At 49.1% G+C, this 13,041-nt stretch overlaps 1 protein-coding gene across 1 annotated transcript in view; it reads left to right on the top strand.

Moving 5' to 3' along the window:
• Positions 1–4,014, top strand: part of LOC116967699 (spectrin beta chain, non-erythrocytic 4-like) — a 53,289-nt gene extending 49,275 nt beyond the window's left edge. Inside the window, 2 exon segments of the mRNA XM_033014295.1 lie at positions 2,184–2,226; positions 3,404–4,014. Of these exon segments, the coding sequence (XP_032870186.1) occupies positions 2,184–2,226; positions 3,404–3,568 (208 nt within the window). The 3' untranslated portion in view covers positions 3,569–4,014.
• Positions 4,015–13,041: the final 9,027 nt, after the last annotated feature.

The following is a 13,041-nucleotide window of genomic DNA, read 5'->3' as shown; positions in this document are numbered from 1 at the left end:
AAAAATAATATTACACTACAATAAAACAAGCCAGAACCCACCACCATAATACAATACAAACATGTAATAACCTACTATACAACTATGATACAATCCTTATTGAGGATACATTCAACACCCTGCGGAGCCCAGCGGTCCCGGAACTCCCTCAGGGTGCCCGTAGACAGGGCGTATTCCCTTTCTAATCCCACCCGGGCACGGACGTAACCCCGGAAAAGGGGCAGGCAGCCGGCTCGGGTAGAGCCCTCCACCGTCTGGCGCCGTGACTCGCGGATGGCCAGCTTGGCCAGGCCCAGGAGCAACCCGACCAGGACATCTTCAGCCCTACTCTCTCCCCTACGCACAGGGTGTCCAAAGATGAGGATGGTGGGTGAAAAATGCAGCCAGAAGGCAAGGAGCAGCCCCTTTAGGTATTCAAACAGTGGCTGCAGCCTCACACACTCCATGTACACGTGGTACACAGACTCTTCCAGCCCGCAACATTGGCAGGCGGCTGGCGAGTCTGTGAACCGCGAGAGAAACAGGTTGCAGGGAACTCCTCGGTGCAATACCCTCCACCCCAGGTCCCCAATGTAGAGGGGGAGAATCCCTGCGTAGAGGGACCCCCACCGGGGGCCCCCAGGACAGACTCAATGGAGGGGAGTGCGGAACCGGTGATGCGTTGGGCAATTTTCACCACCCTCTGCAGTGCTTTCCGGTCGGAGGCAGAGCAGTTGCCATACCATACTGTGATGCAGTTGGTAAGGATGCTCTCGATTTTTTGGGCACATGTACTTTTAAGCTGGATAGGGTGCGGAGAAGATTTACGAGGTTGTTGCCGGGACTGGAGGGCCTGAGCTACAGGGAGAGGTTGAGCAGGCCAGGGCTTCATTCCTTGGAGGATGAGGTCAAGACAAGTCAAGAGAGTTTATTGTCATGTGTCCCTGTATAGGACAATGAAATTCTTGCTTTGCTTCAGCACACTGAACATAGTAGGCATTTACTACAAAACAGATCAGTGTGTCCATATACCATTATACGTAAATACACACATGAATAAATAAACTGATAAAGTGCAAATAACAGATAATGGGTTATTAATAATCAGAGTTTTGTCCGAGCCAGGTTTAATAGCCTGATGGCTGTGGGGAAGCAGCTATTCCTGAACCTGGTTGTTGCAGTCTTCATGCTCCTGTACCTTCTACCTGAAGGTAGCGGGGAGATGAGTGTGTGGCCAGGATGGTGTGGGTCCTTGATGATGCTGCCAGCCTTTTTGAGGCAGCGACTGCGATAGATCCCCTCGATGGAAGGGAGGTCAGAGCCGATGATGGACTGGGCAGTGTTTACAACTTTTTGCAGTCTTTTCCTCTCCAGGGCGCTCAAGTTGACGAACCAAGCCACGATGCAACCGGTCAGCATGCTCTCTACTGTGCACCTGTAGAAGTTCGAGAGAGTCCTCCTTGACATACCGACTCTCCGTAATCTTCTCAGGAAGTAGAGGCGCTGATGTGCTTTCTTAATAATTGCATCAGTGTTCCCGGACCACGATGGTCTTATGGAGGTGTGCAACACGATCAGCATGAGAAGAGCAGATCGCGTAAACGCACAAAATCTTTTGCCCAGAGTAGGAGAATCGGGCCCCTTCTTCAGACTGATGGGAGTAGAGTGGAGAAAACTGGTGGAAAGAGATGAGGGGAAGTAAAGGCGATCTTGATTAGAACGGATGTCAGGGGTGATGGGGCAAAGGCAGGAGAATGGGGTTGAGAGGAAAAGATAGATCAGCCGTGATTGAATGGTGGAGTAGACTTGATGGGCCGAATGGACTCCGAGAACTTATGAAGAGGTGGGGCGAGATCTCACAAGCGACAGGTGGGTCCAAGTGAGGAGGGGTTGATTGGAAGATGAGTCAGCTGGGGAGGAGAGGGGTGGAGATGGTAGCCAAGGCTGGAGGTGAGAAGTGGAGGACAAAATTCACCAATGTCTGTTTGAACGTTTTGGGATCAAAGTATCGATTTACTGATGATACACGTTTGTAAATTTCCTGATAACATTTCTTCTGTTGCAAGGATATTTTTTTTTCTCCAGACATTGGGAGTTGATTTGCACAGATGATAGAGCTCTGAAGGATTTAAGAAATGTGTTTTATTCCATATTATATGTGATCCATTTCTTCTTCCATTGAAGACTCTTTTTCATTGTGACAGGACATGCGATGGCAATGAGTTCCTATTCCAGGCCAAGGATGAGGTGAGCTTCACTCTGTCAATATTGGTACATGGTGGCACATAACTGGGGAAAGAGAGGTCAATATACAATAGACAATAGGTGCAGGAGTAGGCCATTTGGCCCTTCGAGCCAGTACCGCCATTCAGTGTGATCATGGCAGATCATCCCCAATCAGTACCCCGTTCCTGCCTTCTCCCCATATCCCCTGACTCTGCTATCTTTAAGAGCCCTATCTAGCTCTCTCTTGAAAGCATCTAGAGAACCTGCCACCACCGCCCTCTGAGGCAGAGAATTCCGCAGACAATTGATGGGGTCTGCACGATTTGTGGGATTTCCCTGGGATCAATCCTGGGAAAAGTATGGAGACGGAATGGGGCAGCAGGGTGGCACAGCGGTAGAGTTGCTGCCTCACAGCGCCAGAGACCCAGGTTCCATCCCGACTACGGGTGCCATCTGTACGGAGTTTGCACGTACTCCCCGTGACCTGCGTGGGCTTTCTCCGAGATCTTCAGTTTCCTCCCACACTCCAAAGACGTACAGGTTTGCAGGTTAATTGGCTTGGTGTAAATGTAAAAATTGTCCCTTGTGTGTGTAGGATAGTGGTATGCCCCTGTCCCGCTTAGGAAACCTGAACTACAAGACCTACACCAAACCCAAACCAATTAGGAGCAGACGAGGGCATTCGATCCAATTTGTGATCCCAGCTACAAAGACAGATGTGTACAGCAATTCGTTCTTCCCCCGAACAATTAAAGCTTGGAATAATCTCCACCCAACTATAGTTACCCAACCAGATGCAACTAAATTTAAAGTAGCTCTTTCTTCCCAATAACCCTTTCTGGCTTAAGCCCTCCCTTCACCACCTCCAGTTTAAATTCCATTTGGAATATTCTGGAGGGCCAAGAAACCAAGAAGAAGAACGGAAACCTCTGGAGACTTTGCGCCCCACCCAAGGTTTCCGTGCGGTTCCCGGAGGTTTTTGTCAGTCTCCCTACCTGCTTCCACTACCTGCAACCACCTGCAACCTCCGGGAACCGCACGGAAACCTTGGGCGGGGCGCAAAGTCTCCAGAGGTTTCCGTTCAGGTTTCCTAAGTGGGACAGGGGGCATTTGTGTGCGGGGATCGCTGGTCGGCGCGGACTCGGACGTCCGAAGGGCCTGTTTCTGCGCTGTATCTCTAATCTAAACCTGTCCACAGGACGAGATGGACGACTGGATCAAGGCTGCCTCCACAGCCATCGCGGAACACGCAGAAATCGCCCAGCTGAGCGGCCAGATCGTCCCGACCACCTCCTCCACCGATGAAGGAAACCCCAAGCGCGACAGCGACCGAAGATTCAGCCTCTTCGGAAAGAAGAAATGAGGATAGTATTTATTTTTGACATGACAAACTGCGGGGCCCTGGCATTGGGGTTGTACCTGGTGAGGTACAAATGATCTCGTCTCGAACCCCAGCAACTGATGTTTTTAATTTTATAATTTACACGGATGTTGGCCAACTGGGGCTGCTTCTTTCCGAATGGACTCGCAAGGACTTTCTACGCCCTGAGCGGACCGGTTCTCCGTGCCTGCGCGTGAATCCTCGCGGCCCGGGGCTAGAATCTGAGCTGGAGGGGGGTTTGAGCGATCGATCTATCGTTTGAGACCCAAAGCGTGGCCAGTATGTTCGGGCTCTGTGTTGCCTCTATACTCCAGTTCCATGCACGTATGGACCTGTTCCAGCTTGATCATGGTTTATTTAATGACAATGAATATGAGAAAATATCCCCCTCCCATCAACATATTTTATTAAAAAAAAAATGATAACCATCACGTCTTGCAAGTTTTCACCTTCTTTGTGAACACCAACCTTCTGAAGGAGGTGGACAAAAATGCTGGAGAAACTCAGCGGGTGAGGCAGCATCTATGGAGCGAAGGAATAGGCAATGTTTTGGGCCGAAACCCATCAAGGTTGTTAAAACTGTCTTCGGAGGGGGGAAGAGAACTTCTTTAAAGTAGGCATACCTTGAGGAGATTTCGCAGTGGAGTAGACAAAATGTTTAAGAAGGAACTGCAGATGCTGGAAAATCGAAGGTAGACAAAAATGCTGGAGAAACTCAGCGGGTGAGGCAGCATCTATGGAGCAAAGGAGATAGGAAAAGTTTCGGGCCGAATTTAGAAGATTGAGGGGGGATCTTATAAAAACTTACAAAATTCTTAAGGGGTTGGACAGGCAAGATGCAGGAAGATTGTTCCCAATGTTGGGGAAGTCCAGAACAAGGGGTCACAGTTTAAGGATAAGGGGGAAATCTTTTAGGACCGAGATGAGAAAAACATTTTTTTACACAGAGAGTGGTGAATCTCTGGAATTCTCTGCCACAGAAAGTAGTTGAGGCCACAGTTCATTGGCTATATTTAAGAGGGAGTTAGATGTGGTCCTTGTGGCTAAAGGGATCAGGGGCTATGGAGAGAAGGCAGGTACGGGATACTGAGTTGGATGATCAGCCATGATCATATTGAATGGAGGTGCAGGCTCGAAGGGCCGAATGGCCTACTCCTGCACCTATTTTCTATGTTTCTATGAAACCCTTCAAGGAGGCAAGGTGCTTATTTTAACCACCAGTGGGAACAAATTTAACAGGCACGGTTGTTAACCGAAACACTTGCGAAACATAGTGAAAATTAATTTTAAGTGTGAAGTGAACCTTGGCATTTTAGCTAGACAAAAATGCTGGAGGAACTCAGAGGGTGAGGCAGCATCTATGGAGCGAAGGAATAGGTGACGTTTCGGGTCTCGACCCGAAACGTCACCCATTCCTTCGCTCCATAGATGCTGCCTCACCCGCTGAGTTCCTCCAGCATTTTTGTCTACCTTCGATTTTTCCAGCATCTGCAGTTCTTTCTTAAACACCTGCCATTTTAGCAATCACCATTCTAACACCTGCCATTTTAGCAATCACTAACCTTGCCGATGTAATTGTATCCAAGGAGGGCAGCAGGTTAAAATAAATAAATCCAATTCAAAACTAATGTATTCTATCAAATTAAATAGAACACGGGGCAGCTAGGCGTGTGATGGGCTGGTGGGAATTGGTGGGCCATTTGTGGTTGGAGGTGGTGATGAAATATGCAGCAAAATGTGGTCTGCTCAGGGAAGGATTCGAGCCTTCGAACCTTGGGATCGAAGGTAGACACAAAAAGATGGAGTAACTCAGCGGGTCTGGAGAGAAGGAATGGCCAACGTTTCGGGTCGAGACCCTTCTTCAGATCGTTGAGCTGGAGTCCATGTTCCAGATACGTCAGTGAGGGCTAAAGTTGCATGGATATTATCATCTGTCACAGCCCTGGGATTCATTCCTCAAGGATGGGAGGGCTCGAGGGGGGTGGTGTGACACCAACTGAGGGTCGACCTGAGGAATCACAAAGCCCTTGCCCCGTTTTAGTTGAGTTTAGCGATAGTGTGGAAACAGGCCCTTCGGCCCACCAGGTCCGCGCCGACCAGCGATCCCCGCATACTAACACCATCCCACGCACTATAGGGACATTTTACACAGACTCACGCAAACTCTCACACACACTCACACTCACACTCACACACAGACACTCACACTCACACACACACACACACACACACACACACACACACACACACACACACACACACACACACACACACACACACACTCACAGACACACACACACACGCACACAGCCACACACACACACACACACACAGACACTCACATACACACTCACAGGCACAATCTCACACACACTCACACTCACACACACACACACACACTCACACACACACACACACACACACACTCACTCACACACACACACACTCACATACACACTCACAGGCACAATCTCACACACACACACACTCACACACACACTCTCACACACACACACTCACACACATACTCACATACACACTCTCACTCAGACTCACACACACACACACAGACACTCCCAAACACAATCTCATACACACAATCTCACACACTCACTCTCACACACACACACTCACACACACACTCAATCACACACACACTCACACACACACTCACTCACTCACTCACTCACTCACACACAGACACACAGAAATACACTCACAGACACAATCTCACACACACACACTCACACACTCACACACACACACTCACACACACACTCACACACACACTCTCACTCAGACTCACACACACACACACAGACACTCCCAAACACAATCTCATACACACAATCTCACACACTCACTCTCACACACACACACCATACACACTCTCACCCACTCACACATACACACACACACACACTGTCTCAGACTCACACACTCATATTCACACACAAACTCACACACACACACTCATACACTCCCACACACTCATACTCACACACACTCATATTCACACACAAACTCACACACACACACACACACACACTCCCACACACTCATACTCACACACACTCATATTCACATACAGACTCACACACACACTCACACACACACTCTCATATCCACACACACTCTCACACACACACTCTCATATCCACACACACTCTCATATTCACACACACACTCACACACAGACACACACACACACACACTCACACACAGACACACACACAGACACTCACACACAGACACTCACACACACACACACACACACACACACACACACACACACTCATATTCACACACACAGACACTCACACACACACTCTCACACACAGACACCCACACACAGACACTCACACACACACTCTCTCACACACACACTCTCATATTTACACACACAGACACACACAGATTTACAATTTTACTGAAGCCAATTAGCTTACAGACCTGTATGTCTTTGGAGTGTGGGCGGAAACCCACGCAGGTCACGGGGAGAAGGTACAAACTCCGAACAGACATCACCCATAGTCAGGACTTCAGTCTGAAGAAGGGTCTCAACCCGAAACATCACCCATTCCTTCTATCCAGAGATAGAGATGCTGCCTGTCCCGCTGAGTTACTCCAGCACTTTGTGTCTATCTTGAGGAAAAGATTTTGTAATCGAGGGAGACGGGACTGCAGTCAGTGCCGTGTTAGATTACAACAGACAGGATTACAGCGATGTGTGTTCATCATTAAATAGCTCGAGGGAGACTGATTGCACCCTTGGGTGTTGGGAGCTGGAGCTTGGTTGTAACTCGGATGTCGCTCAGACAGACACACAATGCTGGGGTAACTCAGCAGGACAGGCAGCAACTCTGGAGAGAAGGAATGGATGATGTTTTTCGAATCGAGACCCTTCTTCAGACTGAGAGTCAGGGGAGAGGGATAAGAGATATATCAACGGTGATATAGAGAGAATTGGTATAAAGAAATGAAATATAGACACAAAATGTTGGAGTCACTCAGCGGGACAGGCAGCATCTCTGGATAGATGGATGGGTGATGTTTCGGGTCGAGACCCTTCTACGGACCCGAAACAATCCGCTGAGTTACTCCAGCATTTTGTATCTATCTTCAGTGTAAACCAGCATCTGCAGTTCCTTCTTACACAAAGTGTGGTGAATCTAAGGAATTCTCTGCCACAGAAGGTAGTTGAGGCCAGTTCATTGGGAGGGAGTTAGATGTGGCCCTTGTGGCTAAAGGGATCAGGGGGTATGGAGGGAAGGCAGGTACAGGATACTGAGTTGGATGATCCGCCATGATCATATTGAATGGCGGTGCAGGCTCGAAGGGCCGAATGGCCTACTCCTGCACCTATTTTCTATGTTTCTATGAAATAAAAGATAGAGCTCTAGGGGCTAGTGGAATCAAGGGATATGGGGAGAAGGCAGGCACGGGTTATTGATTGGGGCGATCAGCCATGATCACAATGAATAGCGGAGCTGGCTCGAAGGGCCGAATGGCCTCCTCCTGCACCTATTTTCTATGTTTCTATATCGGTGGCTTCCACAGCTGGCTTGACATTCTGATGACATTCTAATGTCATCATGACCTTCAACTAATTGGAATTATTGCTCATTTACATCTTTCTAGGTTACAATATAATATTTCACAAATCCATTGAAAGTGAGTCTTCCCTTTAGAACAAGCTTCCTCATTGAGCATCGAAGCCAGAAAGATGAAAACACTTTGTACAATGAGAATATATATTTTGAGATTACGAGTGAGTAACAGACTAATAATTCCCATCAAGGAATTTACAGATGAGTAGGAAGGAACTGCAGATGCTGGTTTAAACCCAAGATGGACACATAAAGTTGTAGTAAAGGGCCTGTCCCACGAGCATGCGGCAAGCGCGACCAAACCGGAAACGGGGGCCGCGCGGAGGTCGAGTGAATGACGTGGAGTTCGAGCGAAGTCCGCGGGAAGTCCACGCGTGATGTACGGCGTCAAGACGCTGCGTACGGCGTCGAGGCGGGTGGGGGCCGGCAGGCCGTTGCCGCGCGGAATTTTTGAACACGGTCAGTTTTTCGGCGCCCCGCGCGATGTCGGGACCAGCTCCGCACAACTCCATACGGCTCCGGCGATCGAAGTGGGACCGGCCCCGCGAGGCCGTACGGCTCAAGCGACCACGTTAGTTCGCGCTTGCTGCATGGAGTCGCATACTCGTGGGACAGGCCCTTTACTCAGTGGGTCAGACAGCATCTCTGGAGAGAAGGAACAGGTGACGTTTTGGGTCGATACCCTTCTTCAGTCTAGGGTCCTTCTCTCCAGAGATGCTGTCTGACCTGCTGAGTGACTCAACTTTTTATGTCTATCTTCAAAGAATTTAGAGAGTTTAGAATAGTTTAGAGATTTCACTTAGAGATACAGCATGCAATCTGGCCCTTCAGCCCATCGATCACCCATTCGCCGAGTTCTGGTATCCCGCTTTCTCATCCACTCTCTGCACACGAGGAGAAACCTACAAACACGCACGTCTTTGGGATGTGGGAGGAAACCGAAGCACCCGGGGGAACCCCACATGTTCGCAGGGGGAACATGCTTACTCCACGGGAGAGAAGAGAAGAAGGATTGACCACGGTAGGATGAGTCCTTGATTATGTTGGCTGCTTTTCCGAGGCAGCGTGAAGTACAGATGAAGTCAACGGTGGGGAGTCTGGTCTGTGTGATGGGCTCGGCGACATCTACAACTCATAGAGTCACAGAGTGATACAGTGTAGAAACAGGCCCTTCGGCCCATCTTGCCCACTCCGGCCATCTGTACCAGTCCCACCTGCCTGCACTTGGTCCATATCCCTCCAAACCTATCCTATCCATGTACTTGTCTAACTGTTTCTTAAATGTTGCGATAGTCCCAGCCTCAACTATATGACCCAACTGTCACTGTATAATAATAATAATAATGGATGGGATTTATATAGCGCCTTTCTAATACTCAAGGCGCTTTACATCGCATTATTCATTCACTCCTCAGTCACACTCGGTGGTGGTAAGCTACTTCTGTAGCCACAGCTGCCCTGGGGCAGACTGACGGAAGCGTGGCTGCCAATCTGCGCCTACGGCCCCTCTGACCACCACCAATCACTCACACACATTCACACACAGGCAAAGGTGGGTGAAGTGTCTTGCCCAAGGACACAACGACAGTATGCACTCCAAGCGGGATTCGAACCGGCTACCTTCCGGTTGCCAGCCGAACACTTAGCTCATTGTACCATCTGTCGCCCCAACTGTATGTCATGTTGTTACTTGTGGGCGGAGCACCAAGGCAAATTCCTTGTATGTGCTTACCTTGGCCAATAAACTTACTTACTTACTTACTTAACTACCTCCTCTGGCAGCTCGTTCCATACACCCACCACCACCTTTTGTGTGGAAAAGGTTACCCCTTGGATTCCTATGAAACTCTCTGCAGTTTCTTGAGGCCGTGGGCAGAGCTGTTCCCAAACCCAGCTGTGATGCAACTTGACAGAATGTTGGGATAATGATGTCCGGATGAAGTAATCTGGAGTCGAACCTGAGTCTCTAGCGGTGCAAAGGGCCTGTCCCACTTTGGCTAATTTTAGGCGACCGCCGGTGACTGTCATGGTTGTAACAGGTCACCGAAAAGCCGGCGACTGGACCCCCCCCCCCCTTCGACATAAAATTTGAAATAGAATCATTACTTTAACAACAAAAAAATCGAAGTCAGCACCAGCGACAAACTACATAGGTAACTTGTCAGTTTCTTTGTTGAACTACATTAAGGCGCATGTTGCAATCAAAAGCGCTTGAACAATTGTTTGGGAAGAAAGCCTAACTGTAAGAAAGACGACATCACCTACGTCAGGAGAAGTCAAGCTACGCTCATTGGCGTCAAACCCACTGTCGCCGAAAAATTTTCAACATGTTGAAAATCCAGTGGCGACCAGAAACATGGAGACATAGAAACGTAGAAAATAGGTGCAGGAGTAGGCCATTTGGCCTTTCGAACCTGCACCGCCATTCAATATGATCATGGCTGATCATCCAACTCAGTATCCTGTACCTGCCTTCTCTCCATACCCCCTGATCCCTTTAGCCACAAGGGCCACATCTAACTCCCTCTTAAATATAGCCAATGAACTGGCCTCAACTACCTTCTGCGGCAGAGAATTCCACAGATTCACCACTCTCTGTGTGAAAAATGTTTTTCTCATCTCGGTCCTAAAAGATTTCCCCCTTATTCTTAAACTGTGACCCCTTGTTCTGGACTTCCCCAACATCGGGAACAATCTTCCTGCATCTAGCCTGTCCAACCCCTTAAGAATTTTGTAAGTTTCTATAAGATCCCCCCTCAATCTTCTAAATTCTAGCGAGTACAAGCCGAGTCTATCCAGTCTTTCTTCATATGAAAGTCCTGCCATCCCAGGAATCAGTCTGGTGAACCTTCTCTGTACGTAATACTCCAGGTGTGGTCTCACCAAGACCCTGTACAACTGCAGTTGAACTTCCCTGCTCCTATACTCAAATCCTTTTGCTATGCTACGACTCTTTGGGCGACTGAGGAGACGACTCACGGCCATACAGGCGACACCCCGGCAATCATGTGGCAACAGCCTAGTCGCCTGTAGTCGCCTAAAAAATCGCCTAAGTGGGACAGGCCCTTAAGGCAACAACTCTATCACTATGTCACTGTGCCACCACTAGTGATTAATCAATTTTTGGTTTTACACACTTGCTACTTCTCTTGGTGATCACAACAGCATCTTACACAAACTGAGCTTCATTCATTTATATGGTGCCCAAGTATATTCCAAGTCCTTAACTGAATCTTCTCTGGAGTTTAGAAGGATGAGAGGGTATCTCATTGAAACATATAAGATTGTTAAAGGTTTGGACACGCTAGAGGCAGGAAACATTGATTTGATATAATTTAATTGCCACACAACCAAGGTCGGTGGAATTTGGGTTGCCAGCAGCGGTACAATAATAAAGAACACAACCACAATAAAAAATTTACACAAACATCCACCACAGCATTCATCACTGTGGTGGAAGGCACAGAGCTTGGCCAGTCCTCCTCCATTTTCCCCCGTGGTCGGGACCTCCACCCTCCACAGCCGTTGCTGCGGGCGTCCAGATGGTAAGGGACAAAGTCAAAGTCAAGGTGAGTCCAGGATCGGCTCTTCCCAACCAGAGACCGCGGCTTCAGGCTGGTGTAGGCCGCAGGCCGGCGGTCAAAGTTTTAAAGTACCTGCCGTGCCGCAGCCGGAAGCACCGCAGTCTGCAGGGCCGGCGGTCGAAGCTCCCCTCCAGGGGAGATGATAAGTCCATACCACGCCCGCGGTAGAAGACGGCCGCGGGCCGGCGGTGGAAGCTTCTTCTTCCCCCCGGGTCCTCCACGAGGGATCCCGGGCTGTAGACGCCGCACCAGCTGGAGTTCTGCAGACCGCTGCTTCAGGCTGCCGGCTACCGGCTGCCCCGGGCCAGCGTAACGGAGCGTTCCCCTCCAGTGAGGTCTCACCCGCTCCACAACGAGAGTCCACGCTGCGCCCGCCGCTGAAGCTCCGGGCGCGTCTCCGGGAAAGTCCGCGCCGATCCTTGCTGTTAGGCCACGGGGGAGGCGACCTGAAAAAATCGCCTCTCCATGGAGGAGGCGACCGAATGTTCCCGATGTTGGGGGAGTCCAGAACCAGGAGCCACACACAGTTTAAGAATAAGAGGTAAGCCATTTAGAACGGAGACGAGGAAACACTTTTTCTCACAGAGAGGCCGGTTCTCTAGATACTTTCAAGAGAGAGCTAGATAGGGCTCTTAAAGATAGCGGAGTCAGGGGATATGGGGAGAAGGCAGGAACGGGGTACTGATTGGGGATGATCAGCCATGATCACATTGAATGGTGGTGCAGGCTCGAAGGGCCGAATGGCCTACTCCTGCACCAATTGTTTATTGTCTATTGTCTATTGAATCCTTAAAGTGCTTCAACCATTTGTCTCTAATTTTGTGCTATTACAAATCCAGTTAGTCTGACACTGCAGCCTTCAACCTTCAATGTCCAGTTTTCCAAAATTTAAATTCAAATTACAGGTTTGTAGGTTAATTAGCTTGGGTAAAATTGTAAATAGTGTGTAGGATAGGGCTAGTGTACGGGATGATCGCGGGTCGGTGTGCCAAAAGGCCAGTTTCCATGTTGTGTCTAAGAAGAGCTTCGGCCCGAAACGTTGCCTATTCCCTTCGCTCCATAGATGCTGCTGCACCCGCTGAGTTTCTCCAGCATTTTTGTGTACCTTCCACATTGTGTCTACCTCTAAAGTCTAAAGCGAAGTCGACATCCACTCATAGAAACATAGAAACATAGAAAATAGGTGCAGGAGTAGGCCATTCAGCCCTTCGAGCCTGCACCGCCATTCAATATGATCATGGCTGATCATCCAACTCAGTAT

Source organism: Amblyraja radiata, chromosome 41 (assembly GCF_010909765.2).
Source record: "Amblyraja radiata isolate CabotCenter1 chromosome 41, sAmbRad1.1.pri, whole genome shotgun sequence".
NCBI classification, from domain to species: Eukaryota; Metazoa; Chordata; class Chondrichthyes; order Rajiformes; family Rajidae; genus Amblyraja; species Amblyraja radiata.
This window is presented reverse-complemented; position numbering and strand designations above follow the sequence as displayed.